Source organism: Fundulus heteroclitus, chromosome 20 (genome assembly GCF_011125445.2).
Source record: "Fundulus heteroclitus isolate FHET01 chromosome 20, MU-UCD_Fhet_4.1, whole genome shotgun sequence".
Classification (NCBI taxonomy): Eukaryota; Metazoa; Chordata; class Actinopteri; order Cyprinodontiformes; family Fundulidae; genus Fundulus; species Fundulus heteroclitus.
The window spans coordinates 43,862,187-43,884,073 of NC_046380.1; the positions used below are offsets into that span (position 1 = coordinate 43,862,187).

The 21,887-nt window shown below is 42.5% G+C and overlaps 2 protein-coding genes across 2 annotated transcripts in view; one reads left to right on the forward strand and one right to left on the reverse strand.

Annotated features, from left to right (window-relative positions):
• Window positions 1-21,887, reverse strand: part of atxn7l2a (ataxin 7-like 2a) — a 68,932-nt gene that overhangs the window by 13,116 nt on the left and 33,929 nt on the right. Inside the window, exons 6-8 of the mRNA XM_036151493.1 lie at window positions 19,400-19,611; window positions 18,717-18,897; window positions 15,075-15,196 (exon numbers count right to left, since the gene is read on the reverse strand). Of these exons, the coding sequence (XP_036007386.1) occupies window positions 15,075-15,196; window positions 18,717-18,897; window positions 19,400-19,611 (515 nt within the window). The remainder of the gene's footprint in view (window positions 1-15,074; window positions 15,197-18,716; window positions 18,898-19,399; window positions 19,612-21,887) is intronic.
• Window positions 10,166-13,009, forward strand: LOC118567149. Its single transcript, XM_036151494.1, has 2 exons — window positions 10,166-10,416; window positions 10,610-13,009. The coding sequence occupies exons 1-2, from the start codon at window positions 10,229-10,231 to the stop codon at window positions 12,189-12,191; spliced, it is 1,770 nt and encodes a 589-aa protein (XP_036007387.1). The 5' UTR covers window positions 10,166-10,228; the 3' UTR covers window positions 12,192-13,009.

A 21,887-nucleotide genomic window follows, 5' to 3' on the forward strand; every position in this document is an offset into this window, starting at 1 on the left:
ATGGAGAGAGACAGAAGCAGGCTGTATCAAATGACATTAATGGAAAGCTGAGCAGAAGAAAAAATCTCTGTGACCCCCAAAAGAAAAGTCAGCCAGCATCACAAAGTAGACATGTAGATTCTTCGAGAGAAAAAAAAAACATCTTGCACTGGTGCGCAAAAGATTTCTCTCTTAGGTGCACCAACATAAAAGTTAGGTGTGCCAAAATTACATAACTAGAGTCTCTAAAAGTAGAATGGGTGGCAGACTTTTTACCCATCAGGCTCCTCTCCTACGGAACCAACCTCCCAGTTTTGGTCCATGAGGCAGACACGCCGTCTACTTTTAAGACTAATCTTAAAACATTCCTTTTTGACAAAGTTTATAGTTAGAGTGGCCTAGGTTACCCTGAGCCATCTCTATAGTTATGCTGCTATAGGCTTAGACTACTGGAGGACATCAGGGTCTATTTCTCTCACTCTGCCGAGTTCTCCTACTGTTCTCCGATTTGCATTGCTTGTTGTCATTTCATCTTTTACCTTTTTGTTCTCTGTAATTATTTTTTTGTTCATAGTAGGTACACCTGGTCTGGCGTTCTGTTTGCCGTGACATCATCCAGGGAAGACAGATAATCCACTATTACCATATAACAGAAAAGTGTGCTTTTTTTCCCGCTAAAGGGAAGTTTTCCTTTCCACTGTTGCTTCATTCTTGCTCAGTATGAGGGATTGCTGCAAAGTCATCGACAATGCAGAAGACCGTCCACTGTGGCTCTATGCTCTTTCAGGAGGATTGAATGCTGCTCGTCATGACCTGATGCAATCTGCTGGGTTTCCTTAGATCGGAAACTTTTTGGCCAATCTCTATAATTTGATTGAATTTGACAGAGCTTTGAGATGCTATGTGCTGTGAATTGGCGCTATATAAATAAAAATTAATTGTGGAATTCTTTCTCTCGCAAGAGAGAAAGCTTAAATTTAAGCTTTATAACAATACAAAAGACTAAAAATAATGAATATATAATTAGCTGCTCTTCCGACTGAATGTGCGCTCCAGATGCAGGGGAAATAAATTCTGTTTTCTGTTTGGCAAAACAGTAGTCAAGATAGCACTTTAAGTTTTAATGTCCACTATGGATTTACCCCCTCACTAACATATGTTGTAAACAGGCATTTGCTGTTTTTAAAGTAATTGAGAATTTGGGGAAAGATTTAAGTTTATCTGTATTTGATGTAACTTTATGAACTCGTTTTGTTCTCACCACTCTTTTTCTTTAAGGTCACCTGGTCAGGTGTTGCCATGGAAGCGCGCCCATGAGCAGTACTAATAAGGACGTGGTGTTGTCAATCAGCCTCATCCAAAAATTCATTTTGATTGAGATGGAGGCCAGATGTTTTGAGTTTTGTCTAGGATTTGGAGTATTGTTTTGATGAAGTTGAATGTAAATTGTTTTTTTGTTTTTCCTCTAGAGGTTTTAATTTAGTTTGGTCCTTAAATAGAAATTGTAAATGTTGTAAAGGTTTTCACCCCTGTTTCTTTTTAGTTGGTACAGGCTGGTGCTTTAAAAGCTGGGTTGTTTCAATGTGGGAGTGTCTGTTTTTTTTTTTTTTGGTTGTCCTGCACTGTTGGAGAAAGTGGAATCCCTGCTCCTCTGCTGTATAATGTAAGGTTTGTCTTTTCACATTTTTTGCAAATCTCTATAAAAAAAGAAACGGAGCTCTACAATTTTTGGACAGTCTGATTTTTTTTCCTTTTTTGTGTGTTTTCTGCACTATACCGGTCATTTTGAAGTCCCTAAGGTTTTTGCTTTGCCCTGCAAATCCTTACAATGCACCTTTGATTCAGTCATGTCATTTATTTTTTGTAATTGCTTAATTTAGTGAGCCAGTGTATGCCACCATTGTCCTATTTGCCTGGTACAGGCAAATATATTCATCTGAAGCCCTATATAAATTCTGTCGTTCTGGTAACTTTGCTGAATATTGTTCTTCTGCTCTAGCAGCAGAAAATAGAAAATAGGCTCAGTTTTAGCCGATTTTTAACACCACAGGTGCATGACTACTCCTTGTCCAGCATGGTTTTTCCCAGCTCTGCAGTCATTTATTTTTCCTGATTATTGTTTAAATCGTTTGTGTTTCTAAGTTACTCTTTGCTAAATGTCAATGCGATTTACTGTACACGTATGGCCAAAAGTGAGAATGATTCAAATGTTAATATATACAAAGTCTACTGCTTCAGGTTTTATAATGGCAATTTGCATATACTCCAGAATGTATAAAAAGTGATCAGCGTAACAGCAATTAATTGCAAAGTCAATATTTGCCAAGAAAATTAACTTTATCCCCCAAAACACATTTCAACGTCATTGCAGCCCTGCCTTAAAAGGACCAGCTTACATCGTTTAAGTGATTGCTCCATTAACACATGTGTGGGTGGTGATGAGGACAGGGCTGGAGAGCAATCTGTAATGATTAAGTAAGAATGACACCACTGGACACTTTAAAAAGAGGCTGGTGCTTGGCAGGCATGGACTGGCAATCGGGCGTACCGGGCATTTTCCCGGTGGGCCGACGTGCTGTTTGGGCCGGCAGACCCGACATGTATATTAATAATATGTATTATTATTATTATTATTATTTTATATATCTGCCTCGTTATATTTGCATAATGCATGAAGAAAAATAAAATCAGCAGCGCAAGAGTCTGTTCCGATCATCCGGCCCTTACCACAGGCTACTGCAGCCCATTGGTTATCATCCCTGACAGTCTAAAGGGCTAGGCCAATCATAAAGTAGAAAAACACCTTCACGCTCCATGTGGAACTTTGTGCAGCGGTGTTCACAGTAGAAACGGATAAGAAACGCAAGGGAGGCGCAGAGAAACTGCATAAAAAAAAAGAAACGAGTTCTTCAAACGGATGCTGCGAAATGTGTCAAACTGACTGACATGTTTCCAACAGCAGGCCCTTCATCTGCTCCGGTGTCTGATGTAAAATATGGTGGTGGTGGTGGTGGTTGTAGTCAGTGACGTGCGGTAGGGTTCATAGCTGGTGAGGCACTGACGTCATCAGTCAGATTTACAAATATATACACTCTACAGAGTAGACTCGTTGCAAAGTGCTGAAGGAGACTGATTGAGCCAAATAAATTCACCAAGATACATGGAAAAATATTGGTTCTTTGATGAAAAAAAATGTGTCATTTCATTGGTAACAGTTTATGAGTTATGATGGATTTCTGCATTTGTAACACATTCTAAAACTATAACCCACATTACGCCCATTTTATCACAAAAACAAAACATTAATAAGTATCGCTGTCTTACCTCTACTTATAATTTAAGTCCTTGCGGCGCTCTTTCTGAACGAAAATATCATCATTTTCCGGTAAAAGTTCTCTTTATCTTCTTCAGTTTTAAAAGTCTCTCAGTCTCAATGGAGCTCACTGCCAGGGAGGAAAGCCTTCCCTGATCAGTCCTGTTCCAGCTGTATGTTTAGAGTCTTTTTAGTGCTTTACTTGTTTAGCAAAACTCGCTAATAAAACATCAATGACTTGTTTTGACTCTACTATTTGGGGATCACGAGCGGTGCCCCTTGAGCGCCCCCTGCCTAGCAGCCAAGGAACTGCCGGCCTCACCTACAACCAGTTCTTTGCTGTTTATGATCGGCCAGCACCACGAAAACATGTTATCTGCACACAGTTTGATGACCAAAACACAATTCGTAATCCACATATATTAAATTGTGGAAAATCAGTTCATAACTGTTTGAACAATTGAATTTATGATCTAGAGACAGGAAGATGCATTCACAGAATGGAAGTCAGCGCAGTTAACATGGGATTGCGCAATCCCAGGGGAGGCCAAGCTCACTGCGGCCTCACCGGCTTCGCTATGAAGCGCCACCAAGGATTTACATGAAAAATAGCGAAAAGTCTGCGATTTTAAAGAAAATATGATCAAAAATTAGGAAATTAGATAAATAAAATACTTATTACAAATGACTGAGTAAATCAAAATTTATATTATGTTATTATATATTTTCTTTCATTCCATGATGACAAGTGAGGCATTTCTCTGGTTCATTTTGTCATTGGCATCCTTTTTTACACAGTGAGTGCACATTAGTCCAATGTTACCCAACAGTATCTGGAAGACTGAATAGATCTGATGAGCAACTTACAATAACTTCTTATAATGATGTAACGTGATAATATGTGTGATTGACCGTGACACCTCTCTTTCTCTCTCTCTGATCTAAGAATTGTTGCTGTGCTGTGGTGGAGTTTACATTTTACAGTGTTAATAAATTAAGATTTTGGAAGTATTTTAAGTGTCCACTCTCACTAATTTCCATTAACCTGGCCTCAAGGTATTGCACAGTTGGTATACACATTCAGTACACAAAAAAAATGTGGTGGGCCAGTCTAATCCAAAATGCCAGGGCCGATTTTTTTGTCCCAGTCCACCCCTGGTGCTTGGCATCATTGTTTCTCTTCTGTGAACCATGGTTATCTCTAAAGAAACACGTGCAGTCATCATTGCACTGCACAAAAAAGGCCTAACAGGAAAGAGAATCGCAGCTAGAAAGATTGCACCCGAGTCAATAATCTATCGCATCATCAAGAACTTCAAGGAGAGAGATTTCATCCATTGTTGCCAAAAAGGATCCAGGGCGCCAAAGAAAGACCAGCAAGCGCCAGGACCGTCTCTTAAAAGTGTTTCAGCTGCGGGATCGGGCTACCAGCAGTGCAGAGCTTGCTCAGGAATGGCAGCAGGCAGGTGTGAGTTCATCTGCACACACTGTGAGGCGGAGACTCTTGGAGCAAGGCCTGGTCTCAAGGAGGGCAGAAAAGAAGCCACTTCTCTCCAGGAAAAACATCAGGGACAGACGGATATTCTGCAAAAGGTACAGGAAGTGGACTGCTGAGGACTGGGGTAAAGTCATTTTCTCTGATGAATCGCCTTTCTGATTGTTTGGGACATCTGCAAAACAGCTTGTTCAGAGAAGACGAGGTGAGCGCTACCACCAGTCTTGTCTCATGCCAACTGTAAAGCATCCTGAAACCATTCATGTTTGGGATTGCTTCTCAGCCAAGGGAGTCGGCTCTCTCACAGTCTTACCTAAAAACACAGCCATGAATAAAGAATGGTACCAGAATGTCCTCCGAGAGAAACTTCTCCCAACCGTCCAAGAGCAGTTTGGTGATGAACAATGCCTTTTCCAGCATGATGGAGCACCTTGCCATAAAGCAAAGGTGATATCTAAATGGCTCAGGGAACAAAACAGAGATTTTGGGTCCATGGCCTGGAAACTCCCCTGATCTTAATCCTATTGAAAACTTGTGGTCAATCGTCAAGAGACGGGTGGAAAAACGAAAACCTAGGAATTCTGACAAAATGCAACCATTGATTGTGCAAGAATGGACTGCTATCAGTCAGGATTTGGTCCAGAAGTTGATTGAGAGCATGCCAGGGACAATTGCAGAGGTCCTGAAGAAGAGGGGTCAACACTGCAAATATTGACTTGCTGCATTAACTCATTCTGTCATTAAAAGCTTTTGTTACTCATAATATGATTGCAATTGTATTTCTGTACGTATGTGATGACATCTGACATACACACATGAAAACTAGAGAAAAGCAGATCATGCGAAAATATAATATTTTTGCTTTTGTATTTGTATATTATAATATACAAATACTTTTGGCCATGACTAGGGCTGGACGATAATTCAATAACAATATATATCGATCGATAGACGTGTGGTGCGATAGGAAAAATCAGGGTCGATGAAACTTCGATAGACAGTTTTCCTTCCTTTCTTTCAGCCTATCATATTAGGTGATGCTAAAGTCGCTACTTCCTCTCGACCAATCGTAATCGCGGACCCAGGCACGCCGTCACAAAGCGCCGCCCTCTCAAACCACAACACGTGAATATGTCGCAGCAAGGAGCGGCGGAGGAAACGGTCCCAAAACGGGGTTTTACTAGTTCGCCAGTCTGACAGAAATAAACCACAGTGATTTGTAAAACTTGCAAGGAACCGGTAAAAACAAAGTCTGGTAATGTAACCAACTTGTTTCATCACGTAAGCCGCTCACACCCGCAGCAGCGCGAGCCGTTTTAGCCCCGCGCCGCATCATCTTCGGAGAAATCTTACGGAGCTTCTTCCAAAACAAAGTAGGTATAGCAGCTAAACTGGGCCCCCTTCTTTGTGATAAAATGGTATTGGTATATTTATTTTGGTCATTTTACTGGTCTCTTTAGTTTATTCTTTGTCATTATTTAATAACATAACTCAGGTTTCTTTAGTTATTTTTCTTTAAAAAAAAATCTGTTAAAAAAGTTGGTTAAATAAAGATTTAATTGGAATTCTGTGGTTGTGTTCTTTATTAAAATTAAATCATTTAGCAATATCATAAAATGTCCAGGCAGAGCTGCACATAAAATATGGTTTTAAATATTTTCAATAATTATCTATATCGATCAATATGCATTTTTTTATCGATAAGCTTTTTTTCTATATCGTCCAGCCCAAGCCATGACTGTACTTGGTGTCTGTGGAGAATATAAGCGACTCGAGGCTTCACTCAAACTTTCATTTCTTCAATATAAACCTTCTTTGGTTAATATTGAAGGAATTCCTACACTACATCCAGAATCAACATTTCATTACTGTAGGTTTTTCAATATAGACCTATAAGGCATATGGAAAGTCCTAAATTGAATGAGATAAAGGTAATGACGAGGAGAACATCAAAACTCAAATCTCTGTCTTTGCAAATCATGAATTGTCAAATATACCAGTTGAAAAACTCAAATAACTGTTGATCCTGTTGATTTAGACACCCTGACAATGAATGTTTAGCCCCTCGATTTTAAAATGGACGGTGATTTTAAACTTGACAGTCAAAAAAGGACCTCAGTTAAGTCATTTTTATCATGCAAGGAATAAAGCAAAGGTAAAACCTATTCCTTCAAGGCAACAATATGGAAACACTACTCTAAGCCTTCATTTCACTATGGCTGGATTAGTGCAATTCTCTTCATCTCTAAATCGGTCAGTCCTCACTCAAATGTCTGCAGCTGGTTCAAATGCTGCTGCACACCTTTTAATGGAAAAACATAAAATAAAGCATACTACCCCATTCTGGCCTCCCTTCACTGGTTGCCTGTTTATCTTAGAGTTCAGTTTAAGGAACATCTGTTTGTTTTTAAGGATTTAAACAGCTTATTATTATTGTTGTTTTAAATTGTTAAGTCTTTACCCAAGTCATTTTATTAGATGTTATTTTGTTTTACCTCCTGTTAAAGTGCTCTTTACATAATGATGACAATGATGATGATTATGATCACAAGAAGCTTTTGCATCATCACCCAGAAGCTGGAAAGAAAAGACAAAAAGATTTTTCACACTTCACTTAGTAACTCAAAGAATTATTTTAAACTAAATATTTTAGGCTAAAATATGAATATGGTTTTTCTTCAATCCCACCGTTATGTTTAGTAATTTCTGCCAAAAGCTGCAGCATTTTGATTTAATCCATCTGAATGCAGTATTTGCAAGCCCTACTCTGATTGGACGGAAAGAAACCTGTCTGTGATTGGCTGGTGAGGTGTACAGTTTTTAAAGTCAGGAGCGCACAGACAGAATCCAGCGAGCGCACAGCTGGTATTGAGCGTGGAAGTAGCAGGTCACGGGCAGACACGGAACCAAGCACAAGCATAGTGGATTGAGAAGAGTTTATCAGTTCTCTTTCATAGCATTCGTTTCGTGTCTCACATTGGGAACGCCTTCAGCGTGACCTCATCAGAAGCTCCTTTTACATTACGCCAGCCAGGATTGGCTGGAAAATAAGCCTGTCAGTGTCAGAGAGGGCAGGGTCCCTCCCCCCCTATATAAGGGGCTGACACCACGCTGACAGTTATTCAAAAACCTCTTCTCGCAACGAGCAGAAGTTCCTAATTAGCTCTCTCTCTGATACTGTCCCGCTTTTTCTTGGAGCCTAGCTTAACTGTCCGTAGATCCGAGCGCAAGCTCGATCGCTGGGCGCTTTGCTCTGAGTTGGGTTCAGTATCACGGTGAAGCTATCCTGGTAGAAATACCATAACGCGAGTAGCAATACTCAAAGTCAACTACCGCCTCACGGTTGTACGTTGATCGGTTCAGAGTAGCAATACTCTCGAGCTACACCCCGGGTGGCCGAAATGCTGTCCCCATCCTAGCCACGCCTGGCTAGCCTAGCTGTCAAAAGCTAATTTTTGTGTAGCCTCACAACGAATCTCCCTGAAATAATGGAGACCGTTATATCCCCTGCGAAAGCGGAGGTGAGCCCAAAGGGACGGACTTGCCCGTGTGGCAATAAAATTTCGAGCTGGGATACCAACCTTTCATGTGTGGTATGTCTGGGTCTGAAACACACCCAGGCAGCCCTCGAGTCCACGGAGGAGTGCTCGCACTGTAGCCGGTTCTCCCTGAAGGTTCTCCGTCGCCGCTTGGCTTGTAAATCGACGATGTCCGCTAACGACCCGGTGATTGCTTCTACGGCATCCGCTCAAGAACCAGCCGACCAGGCTGTCTCCTTTTCCTCCGGTGCAGAAGCCGGACCAAGCTGGGGAGAAATCCTCGATGCCGTGGACCCACTTCAACAGGGAATGCCCGAGCTCGGTCTCACTTCAAGCCTGCTCGGCTTGCTGCCTGAAGGGGACGAGGAGCTCTCTGACTGGGAGTCGGAGCTGCCCTTCTCGGACAACGATGAGGACTATGACCCATCTCCCGCGCCCTCGCTGCGAGTTGCGAGTGCAAAACCCGCTCCCGTGGGCTTTGGCCAACCTGGTCAAGACGGGCCCTCATCGGAGCTGGATTTTGACTTGCACGACGTGTGCAAACGCGCCGCTGCAAAGCTTGAAATCCAGTGGCCAGAGGTCCAATCTGAAGCTCCCCGCTCCTGTTTCGATGGAAAAAGGCTGCCGAAGACCCGCAAAACGTCCAGACAGCTCCTACTGATTTTCCCGGAGCTCCTGGAAGAATTGGCCGTCTCCTGGCGCAGCAAGCCATTTAAGGAGAAGCACCCAGTGGCCGGCAGTTCGGTCCTGGATTGCGACAGGATGGAAAATAGCGGCCTCCGCCAAATACCACCCGTTGAGCCGGCCGTCGCAACGCACCTGCACCCGAAAACCTCCATGTCAGCCGGAGGCCCCGCCCTTCCATCAAGAGCGGACCGCTTTCAGTCGAGCCTGACTGATAAGTCCTACAGGGCAGCCGCGCTCTCAGTCCGCGCTCTGAATACGTCGTCTCTGCTGATGGCCTATCAAGCAGAGTTGGAAGAGCAAATGACTGCCGCTCCAGACGCTGCGCTTTGGGAGGAGGTGTGCGTCATTACCGATCACTGCCTGCACCTTCATAAGGTAGCGATCCAAGCGTTGGGCAGATCCATGGGACTCATGGTTCTGCAGGAGAGAGCCAGGTGGCTGAACCTCACAACTCTGGTGACTAAGGAGAAGGAGGACCTCCTGGACACACCCATATCACCCCAAGGGCTGTTCGGAGAGGTGGTAACCTCGATGCAAAAGAGGTGGGAGGAGAAGAAAAGGGACAACGAAGCCCTAAAGCTGTGCCTTCCCAGACGCATGTTTGCCACTGGGACTGCGGCCCCGGCCCCCCAGCACCAGACCTTTGCCCAGGCAGCAGCCCGCTTTCCTCCTGCTTTCATGATCCCAAAGCTCCCAAAGGCTCAAGGAGCTTCGCAAGGCGCGCAGAAGACGCCTGCCCCCAAGGCTCACTGGCAGAAAAAGCCTGAAGGTCCTCGCACAGACCAACCACCCCCCACCTCCACCACGGTGGTAAGGAGGAGGAAGCGACCGGCCTAACACCTGCCCTGATGGAAAGAGCGAGGAGGGGTCACTCTCCTCCGTGGCTCCGTTCCTGAGCCTGTTCAAAGAGTTCAACCAAACACAGCGTGTGGTCGAGAGGACGTTCCATCCCGCTTATCGCGCCAAGAAGTCCAAAGACTCTGTTCAGGGCAGGGGTATCCAGAGCGAACCCCAATTATGTGTCACAAGCACATCTTCATGCTCTGAAGAAATAAATGCTTGCAGACTGGCGCATCCAGGTCTAGAACCAAGGGCGCAGTCAAAAATGTTGAAAAACAAACAAAATTTCACTTGGGGATCTGGTCCCTTCTTTTTCGGAGGAAGTGAGACTTATCCCAGCGTGAATAGCCCTGCAGCGCACCTGACGCCTTGCGCATGCGCAGTGCAGTACGGGGTTGTTTACGACCCTACACCCAAAGAGGGAGCTCTCGGCTCGCCATCAGACTGGCCAGTCAGCCAGCTGACAGTGAAAATCCACCGTTGGGCGAAATGCACAAACTCAGAGTGGATTTTGAGAACTCTCAGGAGGGGATACAGACTGCAATTCACTGCAGTTCCCCCAGGTTTCAGAGGAATAATTCGATAACGGGCAGAGGGACAAGCCGCTCGGTTCCTGCAGGACGAGATTTCCTCGTTATTGGAAAAGAGAGCGATACGACTGGTTCAACCAGAACACAGCAGCGAAGGTTTTTATTCACGTTATTTCCTCGTGCCGAAGAAAGGCGGCCGAGGAATGCGTGCAATTTTAGACCTCAGAGCGTTGAACAAGCATCTGAGAAAATACAAATTCAAGATGCTGACACATGCTTCTCTGCTACGCTTCCTGCGTCCAGGCGATTGGTTTACATCAATCAACCTCAAGGATGCTTATTTTCACATCCCCATTTACCCTCCACACAGAAAATACCTGAGATTTGCTTTTCGAGGGAATTCTTACGAATACCTTGTCCTCCCTTTCGGACTCTCTCTGAGCCCGAGGGTGTTTGTGAAGTGCACAGAGACAGCGGTGGGTCCACTCAGGAGGCGAGGAATACGTGTGGCAACTTACATAGACGACTGGCTGATTGCCTCGTCGTCCCACCAGGAAGCTACACAACACACAGCTGTGATAAAACAGCACTTGATGGATCTGGGTTTCAAAATAAACCCGGAAAAGAGTTCTCTGCTGCCCTCTCAGAGAACATCCTTCATAGGTCTCTCTCTGAACTCAATCCATGCCACAGAAAGCCTAACGGAGGACAGGGTGAAAGCAATGGTCAACTGTCTGTCCAGGTTTCAAAGAGGAAACCTGGTATCATTCAGACTCTGCAGAAGACTGTTGGGACTGATGGTCGCAGCATTAGTGGTAATCCCTCTGGGACGTCTCCACATGAGAGGAATCCAGCGATGGGTAGCCTCTCAGAGGTTAAAGCCACATACTCCTCAGCACATGCTGAGAGTTACCGCAGCCTGCACAGCAGCGCTGCGCCCATGGCGGAACAGAGATGCACTGACTCAGGGGGTCCCAATGGGAGTCGTGCAGAACAGAAAAGTTGTCACAACAGATGCCTCCTTGTCAGGCTGGGGAGGTATATGCGAACGCCAAATGGTGAATGGAACCTGGGGTCCAAAGATGCAGTTCAAGCACATAAATTACATGGAGCTCAAGGCTGTTCACCTAACGTTAAAACATTTTCTCCCCATTCTGAGAGCTCACCATGTGCTGATCAGATCAGACAACACAACAGTGGTGGCTTATATCAACAGGCAGGGGGGGCTAAGATCACTGAGGCTCCACACGCTGGCTCACAAACTAATAATTTGGAGCAGCAGACATTTTCTGTCTCTGAGGGCCACTCATGTCCCGGGAGTGTTGAACTGCGGAGCAGATCTTCTCTCCAGGGGGAATCCCACATACGCAGAGTGGAAGCTCCACCCAGAGGTGGCGAGGATGATTTGGCAGAGGTTCGGTCAACCATCCGTGGACCTTTTTGCTTCTCAAGAGAACAATCAGTGTCCCATGTTCTTCTCCCTGCACGATCGGAATTCACCTCTTGGGGTAGATGCACTAGCCCACCCCTGGCCTCGCACTCTGCTGTATGAGTTTCCCCCTATAGCTCTCATTTCACCTACACTAGCCAGGGTACGAGCAGAGAGTCTGACGATGATCCTCATTGCACCCAATTGGCCAGCGAAACATTGGTTAGCAGAGATAACACAGCTCCTCTGGCAGGAGCCGTGGCCGCTTCCTGCACGCAGGGATCTGCTGTCTCAGGCACGGGGACAGATTTTTCACCCCCACCCAGAAAGACTGGCTCTATGGGCTTGGCCCGTGAGTGGTTTAACCTACAGTCCGTAGGGCTCCCACAAAATATTATCGAGACGATACAGGATGCTAGAGCTCCTGCAACACGCTCTCTGTACGGGTACAAATGGTTGGTTTTTGAAAAATGGTGCTCGGAAACGCAAGAAATACCTTTTCAGTGTTCCGTGGCTGTGATTCTAACCTTCCTACAGAACCTGATTGATAAAGGAAAAGCTTTTTCCACTATTAAGGTCTATCTAGCAGCAATTTCAGCCTGCCACGTAGGCTTTGAGGGGAGAACGGTCGGCCAACACCCCTTGGTCTGCCGCTTCATGCGGGGAGCTCGCAGGAAGCTCCCTGTTTCCAGACCCATCGCTCCATCGTGGGATCTACCCTTGGTGTTGGATGCTCTCACAACCACACCCTTTCAACCAATGGATCAGGTGGAACTAAAGATAGTAGCTCTAAAAACAGCACTTCTAATAGCACTGGTGTCTACAAAGCGCGTGGGTGAAATTCACGCTTTATCAGTGCATCCATCATGCATGAAATTCTCTCCAAACGGGACCAAAGTAGTTTTACTTCCCAACCCAGCTTTTGAGCCTAAAGTGTTGGGGTCATACTCTCCCATTGAGTTGATGGCTTTTCATCCAAACATGGCAAAATCCTTCATCATCCTTACCGTTGACAGGCTGCAGCCATGTCCCGAATTCCTCGTTTTCCATCCACTTTTGTTGAAATTTGCATTTTCCCCTTTCTCCAGCTCTTTCTCCGCCTCGAGCTCCTTTTCCGAACATTGTAAAAACATACGATCAACCGGAAGCAGTTCCGCGCAAACACGCGGAATCAGTTATATCTGATAATATATCTGACGAAACTGTTTTTATGACTGTATTTTTTAAATCTTTTTTAAAAGGCATTTTAATGCCACAGATAATCACATTTAATGACTTTTAATGCCAATTAAGGACTTCGTTTTAAAAAAATTCATTTAATGACTTTTAATGCCCCGCGGAAACCCTGAGAAACAAAGTAGTAAGTAATAAAATAAATAAAACACTAATACAGTGCTGCACAGTAGTATTCCCACAAATGGGGTGCTACTCCACCCTGTTCCCTTGATAAAAGCAACTTCGAGTATTTTATTCTCTGCCTCTTGCCATTCCAGATAAATCTGGAGATAATCATGTCCAGTATTTAAATGTCTCTGGAGGGATTTTAACTGGAAGGGCCTGGAAAAGGGATAACAACTTGGGACAGATGTTCATTTTTATAATGGAAATTCTTGGATTTAGATCTAATGCAGGATCTGTCCATCTGTTTAAGTCCTGTCAAATATGAAAGTTAATAGTGTCATAATCAGCATTATAATTATTATTACGTTTTTTAGTTATTATTATGACAAGATATTTTATCTTAAATTTGGTTCTGATCTCTTCAGATGGATTGCAATTAAATGATAACACCTAGTGCTGTCAAACGATTAAAAATCTTAATCGCGATTAATCGCATAATGTCGATAGTTAACTCGAGATTAATCGCAATTAATCGCATATTTTATCCTTTTATTTCTGAAAGTGTAATAGCCTGTTTGGGCATTTTAATATGCAATTTTGCAATAAATGACACTAATAAAATACATGCTTGTACAAAACATATTTTTATGTTATTTTTCAAGCACTTTTCAGAATTGGAATGAAAACATCCTGGTGCCAAATGTTAAACTCTGGACTATAATGGCTAAATGACTAATCATGACGCCCTGATGTTTACACAATGTGTAAACAAATGTTTAAATAAATACCTGTTTTCATGCCGATATATATTTTTTGCCTCTTAAACAAAGCTAGACATGGTATTATGCATAAACATATAAATTTATAAAAATTGTACATTTCAATAAAGTCATAAGTTTTGTTCATTTCTTCACTCTCTTTCTCTCACACATCTAATTCTGAGCTTTCACACCAACAACAATAATTTCTTTGAATATTTTTGCTTGCTGTTTATATCCATATTCATAGAGTTTAAGCCTGGAAAAAGGTTTTAAATCTCCAGGTCATTCCAGTCTTACACTTTGCTTGCAACTGGGCAGGAGCTTAATACCCTGAAAGAGACTGTTTAGCAACTGTTTAGTAACTCCAGGTCCTTCGTTTGGCAACATAATTCAGCCTTAGTTTGTCAAATACAGAGAAAACAAATTAATAAGGATTAAAGTACGGTTTATGGGTTGGGTTTCTGCAATTTTATCAACGTGTAAAAGCTCATCTTCAGAACCAATGTCTGATAAAATGGTGATCTGCACCATGTAATCTACTTTCAGCAGTTATCACCGGTTATTGCACTGTGAACTGCAGAAAATACGGGCAGAGTTGCTCTCTCTGCCTTTACTACCGTCGGCCCCTATGGCGGAGGGATATTTCAGCTGGATACAAAGTGTGGGCAGTGCAGGCAGGTCTCATAATAACCGCTGTTTCGTCACTTATTTTAGAGTTTTGATAACATTAATTGATGATTAGTGCGTTTAATGCAATGGGACATTATCCAACTAGTCCACAGATTTTCCTCTGTAGGGTCCAGGTATCGCCTCACAGTACCAGCAGTGACATTGACCTGGGCCAAACTATTGAAGAGCAGTCTAAACAAAATCAGGGAAAATGTCTGAGGCCTCCACTAGTAGAACTGTTCTTGTTTTTGGGGTTGTCTCATTGTTGCCCTTTTAGTTCATTTGTTGTTAAATTCATTAACACCATACTAGCCGACACTGATTATCCCGATCAACAATCCCCCTTACTACTGAACTGACCAGATTAATATTCCACAAATTGAATTTACTTCATGTTAGGCACAGATAAAATTTTTATTGATAAGTGGCTTCCAACCACTCATAAGGTTAAGATCACAGAAAAACACAGTAGGATCTCAGGGGATTCTTACTTCCATAGATGGGCACTGATGTGCTGCTCCAGCATGCTGCTGAGAGCTGATCTCACATGGTGAAGCCTTCTGTCAAACGTGTATATCCCGTGACCCAATGAATAGCTCCCGAATGAACAGACCTGAAGAGAGATGATTTGCTGTTAAAACACTTGACCCCACTTCAAAGTCTCGGTCAATATCAGCAACTATTGCTGAATGCATAGATTTTATGTAAGGCACTGCCTAAAGCAGAAAGAATGGTTTGAAATAAATTATTTGCTAGGTGTGAAATAAATTATTTCAATCTATACCAGAAACTAAAGAATAATCTGGATCAGGACATCTTAATTAATATAGGCTACGAAGATACACACTAGAGTTTGGCATTCTTTTCACATGCTCAGGAAGTCTCTAATATGCTTTCAGATGCAAAAACTTCAAGATCTAATGTGCCGTTTTAAATATTTAAAAGATAAACAATACAATAAAACAAACCAGTTCCCATGTTCACATAGATTCAGAATCTTCGCCTAAAAATTCCTATCTAGGAGTTTTAGTTTCAGAGCGATTAGGACGCTGCTGAGAGCGACTGAGTAAGGAGATGACAGACATTTCTTTCTTAGTGAGGTTGGCCCAGTTGCTAGGTGTGATGCTGTCTTTTAAGAGCTGTGATTGGTTGATAGTACAAGAAAAAAAAAAACGGGAAAAAAAACACTAATGCACACCTAGTAATACAAGGAAAGAAATTAACCAATTAGACTGGATGAAGAAATGTGTGTCATGATGATGAAACTATTTACATCCACATTATTTTGATTTGCTTATTTTTTTTACTCGCCAGTCATTTTACTACTTTATCTATATTAATGCAAACTCACTCATCAGCATTTTACTGACTGCCTGCTTGTATAAAGCGGTTGGATTTGGCAAAATGACCGACATAAAATGGAGAAAAATGGTGGGGGAAAAAAATCAGCAGCGCTGCCCAGCGCACAGTTCTCAGAGGAGAATAGAGGAGTGCTTTAAAGTAAATTGGTCCCTGGATCAAGGTGTAAATACCTGGACTTTTACGCGTATTGTCGCAGATCAATGCATCACTTTCTCTGCTTTTACAAACCGGCCTGGTGAGAAGCGCTCCGTGCGCAATCAAAAGTGTGTAGATGGCATCACACAAGCAAACTTCTAGATACCTTTTAGGCTACTGAAATGATCATGCAATACAGAAAATACATCATCACCCCTTTTATATATAGTCATGGCCAAAAGTATTGAGAATGACAAATGTTATATTTTCACATGATCTGCTGCCCTCTGGTTTTCATGTATGTATGTCAGATATTGTCATCACATACGTACAGAAATACAATTGCAATCATATTATGAGTAACAAAAGCTTTTAATGACAGAATGAGTTAATGCAGCAAGTCAATATTTGCAGTGTTGACCCCTCTTCTTCAGGACCTCTGCAATTGTCCCTGGCATGCTCTCAATCAACTTCTGGACCAAATCCTGACTGATAGCAGTCCATTCTTGCACAATCAATGGTTGCATTTTGTCAGAATTCCTAGGTTTTCGTTTTTCCACCCGTCTCTTGACGATTGACCACAAGTTTTCATCAGGATTAAGATCAGGGGAGTTTCCAGGCCATGGACCCAAAATCTCTATGTTTTGTTCCCTGAGCCAGTTAGATATCACCTTTGCTTTATGGCAAGGTGCTCCATCATGCTGGAAAACGCATTGTTCATCACCAAACTGCTCTTGGACGGTTGGGAGAAGTTGCTCTCGGAGGACATTCTGGTACCATTCTTTATTCATGGCTGTGTTTTTAGGTAAGACTGTGAGAGAGCCAACTCCCTTGGCTGAGAAGCAACCCCACACATGAATGGTTTCAGGATGCTTTACAGTTGGCATGAGACAAGACTGGTGGTAGCGCTCACCTCGTCTTCTCTGAACAAGCTGTTTTGCAGAAGTCCCAAACAATCGGAAAGGGGATTCATCAGAGAAAATTACTTTACCCCAGTCCTCAGCAGTCCACTTCCTGTACCTTTTGCAGAATATCAGTCTGTCCCTGATGTTTTTCCTGGAGAGAAGTGGCTTCTTTTCTGCCCTCCTTGAGACCAGTCCTTGCTCCAAGAGTCTCTGCCTCACAGTGTGTGCAGATGAACTCACACCTGCCTGCTGCCATTCCTGAGCAAGCTCTGCACTGCTGGTAGCCCGATCCCGCAGCTGAAACACTTTTAAGAGACGGTCCTGGCGCTTGCTGGTCTTTCTTTGGCGCCCTGGAGCCTTATTAGCAACAATGGATGAAATCTCTCTCCTTGAAGTTCTTGATGATGCGATAGATTGTTGACTGAGGTGCAATCTTTCTAGCTGCGATTCTCTTTCCTGTTAGGCCATTTTTGTGCAGTGCAATGATGACTGCACGTGTTTCTTTAAAGATAACCATGGTTCACAGAAGAGAAACAATGATGCCAAGCACCAGCCTCTTTTTAAAGTGTCCAGTGGTGTCATTCTTATTTAATCATGACAGATTGATCGTTATAAATACTGAAGCAGTAGACTTTGTAAATATTAACATGTGAATCATTCTCAATACTTTTGGCCTTGACTGTATATTCATGATCATTCAATATTTTGTAATATTTTTTTATCCTCAATAAAATGACGTTACTAGAGCGACAACTTTAACCTGTCGGGCTGCTAAAACTAATTAATTTCCCTCTATGATGATGATAAAGTTTATCTCATCTACAAATTAATAATTGTATTATTGTTAAATAAGAAATGTATGTGCTCATTTCCTCCACTGTTTAGACGGTGGATCAGCCAATCGGTTCTCTCTGTTTCCACCATCTTCCCTGCTTAAGACACTCTCAGGCTCGCTAAAAGTCCTCCTCACCATTAACACTTGTTCACTTCAGGGTGCTCTTCAAGGAGCAACATCTAAAAAATAGTGAAATCTAAAAAACTGGATTCTTTTAGATAGAAAGAACTAAAAAATAGTTTTGTGAAGAACTAAAGGTATCTTTTTAGATCGTCTATGGTTAACGTTACACACCATCTCTCTTTGTTGTTCTCTAATCTCATACATAATTTACATAGCCAGGCCGGCCACGCATAGGTGAACAGCTGCCACTCAAGGCGTACCCACTCCCTACCCATAAAATGCCACCACCTGGCACAAAATGGTGGAGAGCACTCCAGTCATATCAAAACGTCCTCTTGCTAACAGCATTATAAAGTTTTGAGTTTCTTCTTCACTAGGCATGTTCCTCTGAAAGGTGATGCTGTTCTGCTGTGTATTTATCATTTTTAAATATGCTCATATGAGCCAATGGGTGAGAAGGGGAAATGGGTGCCCAGTGCTGGAGCAGAGATAGTGAGAAGCATGGCTTGATACATGTCTTGTTTTGGTCTACAGACAGTGCTCAAGGTCCAGATATCCCTTATTGCTCCTTTAAAACTTAATATTTTTTGTGAACAACTTTTATTTTAAAGAGGTAAAATTCTAAGAATTGTAAGATTTCTCCTCTTAGGATTCTTTGAGAATACGGACACAGGTTATAAAAAAAAATGTCCTCCCGTCTCTACAAAGATCAAATGAGTAGCTGTTTTAGCTAGAAATCCATGCTCGGCTTTTCTGCAGTTCCGAAGCTTTACCGCTATGGGTCTGGGATGTGCAGTAGATGATGGGAAGTCTGACAGTTCCTCAGGTGCTTCTGCCTCACTGTCATCACTGGAGATGTGTCCATGGACCAGAGGTGAAGGGGCTTGGAGGCCAGTCTCATCCTGCCATTGTTTCTCCTCTTCTGGGGTGAACTCTGACACTGCCATGGAGCGACTGGAAAACAGTCAGTCATTTGGTTTAAAAGTACATCCAACAAATGAGCTTTAAAATAAATACTTAAAACCCATCTCAGTAATAGCCCTGCAGCAGCATTCATTTTCTATGTTTTTATCTTTGTTATTTAGCAACTTCACAGGTGGCTCACCAAACACTTTGAGATTCCTATTTCAAAGAGGCAGTCTGAGGATTAACAGGTTGTGGAATTTGTAATCCACTCCAACAAAGAAACTGCCGAGCTTTTCTTCTTGTAATGTTCAAGTCCAACAATTTTCCTGATTATCCAACAATTCTTTGTAAAGATGATCTATATATTGGAATTATGTCCCACTGCTAACTTACACTGTGAAATGATTACAACAGCTCGTTGGTGCATGTCACACTGTGGACCAACAGGCTAAGAGAAAAATGAAATGGTGATCTCACTCATTGAGACTAGGACTAAAACTTAAATGTAAATAAAAGATGCTGGATCATTAGCTGTAGTAATCTCCCAAACCTGAAAGCAGGAAGGCTGGCCAGAGGTCTCCTGCAGTGTGGAACACCAGCCTGCTCCCTTGGGGCCTCCGGACTGGGGGACCCTCCAGTAGAGAAGGCTCCATCTAAGGCTTGGGTCCCCTTCTCTCGAACCTTCATTTTAAGTTCTGCTACTAGCTGGTCAAAGTTCTTGCTGCGACCCACCACCTTCCGGCGCTGGTGGATGGAATGGATCTAAGGAGAATAAGTGAGAACTTATTATTGTGGATCAGACCTGTCCAATGTTTATATCCCAAAACACACCACAGAGCTGGCTTTAAAAATAAGATAAAAGGCATGCTGGGAAACTGCTGTTTGTGAAACAAAGTGCAGCTCAGTTAGATGATCAGTTTTTTATGTCACTTTTATTTCCTACTTAGGAACTAGATGATGGCACAAAGCTTGTAACTTGAGGTTTCTGCTCACTAGGAAAGCAAAAGTGTCATTAAAAACTTGCCAGTAAACACTTTCCTTCAGTAGACTGTTTTCATGGTTACTGGCTAAACATTTTTTTTTAAAATTTAATTTCAGTCCTAAATACTCATCTAGCCATCCTAGAATCAAGAATCTTTTGTTGTCACCGCGTGATACTGTTGAGATTCTTTTTTCGAGACAGACCGCAGCTTAGGATTCACACAAACAGTTTGTACAGGTGGACACAACAGAGACATTTTTTTAAACAGGAATTAGAGGCTCAAGCGTGCTAAACAGTTTTTATGGTCTGCTAGGACTAATACAGAGTTCCAAAAGTCAAAGTTGTTTTTTAAAATATGATTTAATGTGTTGCATAAATTAATCATGCAAAGCTTCTCTGATGATCTATTCATGCCAGCAATGGATAAATAAGACAATCCCCCCCTGAAATGCAGAGATCAGTACCACAGATATGGTAGTTTGACAAAAGACTTCAAGTCTCATATTTTCACCATGAAAAACTGTAGAATTTTTTCATAAAGTTCTACAGAAGCTGTAAAGGCAAATGAGTTGCAAGGATTTAAAGCAGAGTGTGGCTGTCAGAAACAAATATTTTAGTAATCAGGTACTTTTTAGTAATTTATCCGACAATAAATCGAGTAATCTGATAAAACAAATTGGCAGATTCTGCAGATTTATCACTTAATTATAAGCCTAATTTATGAGCAATAGTAATAAATGAAAACATGCAAATAGTTCAGTTCCTTTTTTCAATAATAAGGATGGCTCTACAGCTAAAAAAAAAAAGTTCTAACATCAATCTGTTAAAAGCTCAGCCCTTTCTGGTTGACCTAACATCAATACAGTGCAGATGCCTCAGTAGTGAAAATGCTCACAAACAAAAATGTTTCAATCTAGATTGCATTTTGCATTCAGTTTTTTTTTTACATTAAAAAGCATAATTCTATTTATTAATTCTATTTCTGAAGTTCTTCGCCAAGGCGGTAGGACATAAAGAGGTTTTCACAAGTGATGTTATGACCTTGCAGCCCTTCACTCATCTCCAGCACCACACACATCCCCTGATTCTTCTCAGCTTTTCCTCCAGGTAGCTTTCCAGTATATACTTGCATATTCCATGCATAGCTGGATTTTGCATCACAGGCTGCCCATACTTTGATGCCGTACTTGGCAGGCTCGTTGGGCATGTACTGTCGGAAAGGACAGCGCCCCCTGAATGGAACAAGATGCTCATCTACAAAAACATAGAGACCAGGATTGTACAACAAAAGTCAAATCTCAACCCATTTATCCCACACATCTCTGAATGCAGCTAGTTTGTCTCTTTCATGTCGACCAGCTCTTGTATCGCGGTTGTCAAAGCGGATCACACGAGATATCATGTGGAATGTCTCCAAGGACATTGTTGCACAAAAGATTGGCCTTCCATTCTCTTCATTCCATAGACTTGCAGTTGCTTCTCCCTTTGACCTGTACACTCCAGCTAATAACAGGACTCCTATGTAAGCATTCAAGTCAGTCCGATCCAGTGGCTTCCATTTCTTTTGAAACACATGTCTCCCCTCCAAGTTGGTCATTTCCAGTATAATCCTTTCTATTGGTCGGGATACGAAGAGCTGAAATGCTGACTGAATCTCATCAATTTGTGTGATGGCAAATCTTGTAGGACCAGGAGTCAATTTTATTACATTAGTTGATGACAGTTTGCCTCAACTCTGGTGTGGTGATGTTGACCATTTTATATTACCGTCCTTAGATGTCCATGTCACCTCTCTGGAAGATGATTGCCGCATTTCTGGGTTTTCATCTGTTGGGGGGACAATGGCAGACTAGTCCTCTGAATCGTCCTCATCGTAGGAAAACTGATCATCTAGATCAACAATAACATTGTCTTCTGATTCTGAAAGATTCTCTGTCTCAGAAACCGCTTCCTCCACATCACTATCCCAGTTCAAAATTTGTGATAAAGCCTCCTCAGCTGTAATCCTTCGGGAGCTCATTTTTGATGAGTTTGGAATAAAGATGACGTGAGAGCA

Excerpts from the sequence above, each read along its gene's own strand:
- LOC118567149 (XM_036151494.1), top strand. The coding sequence starts at position 10,229 with ATGCGCAGTGCAGTACGGGGTTGTTTACGACCCTACACCCAAAGAGGG. Across the intron at positions 10,417-10,609 it reads ATTCACTGCAGTTCCCCCAG|AGCGTTGAACAAGCATCTGA; the intron begins GTTTCAGAGGAA and ends TTTAGACCTCAG.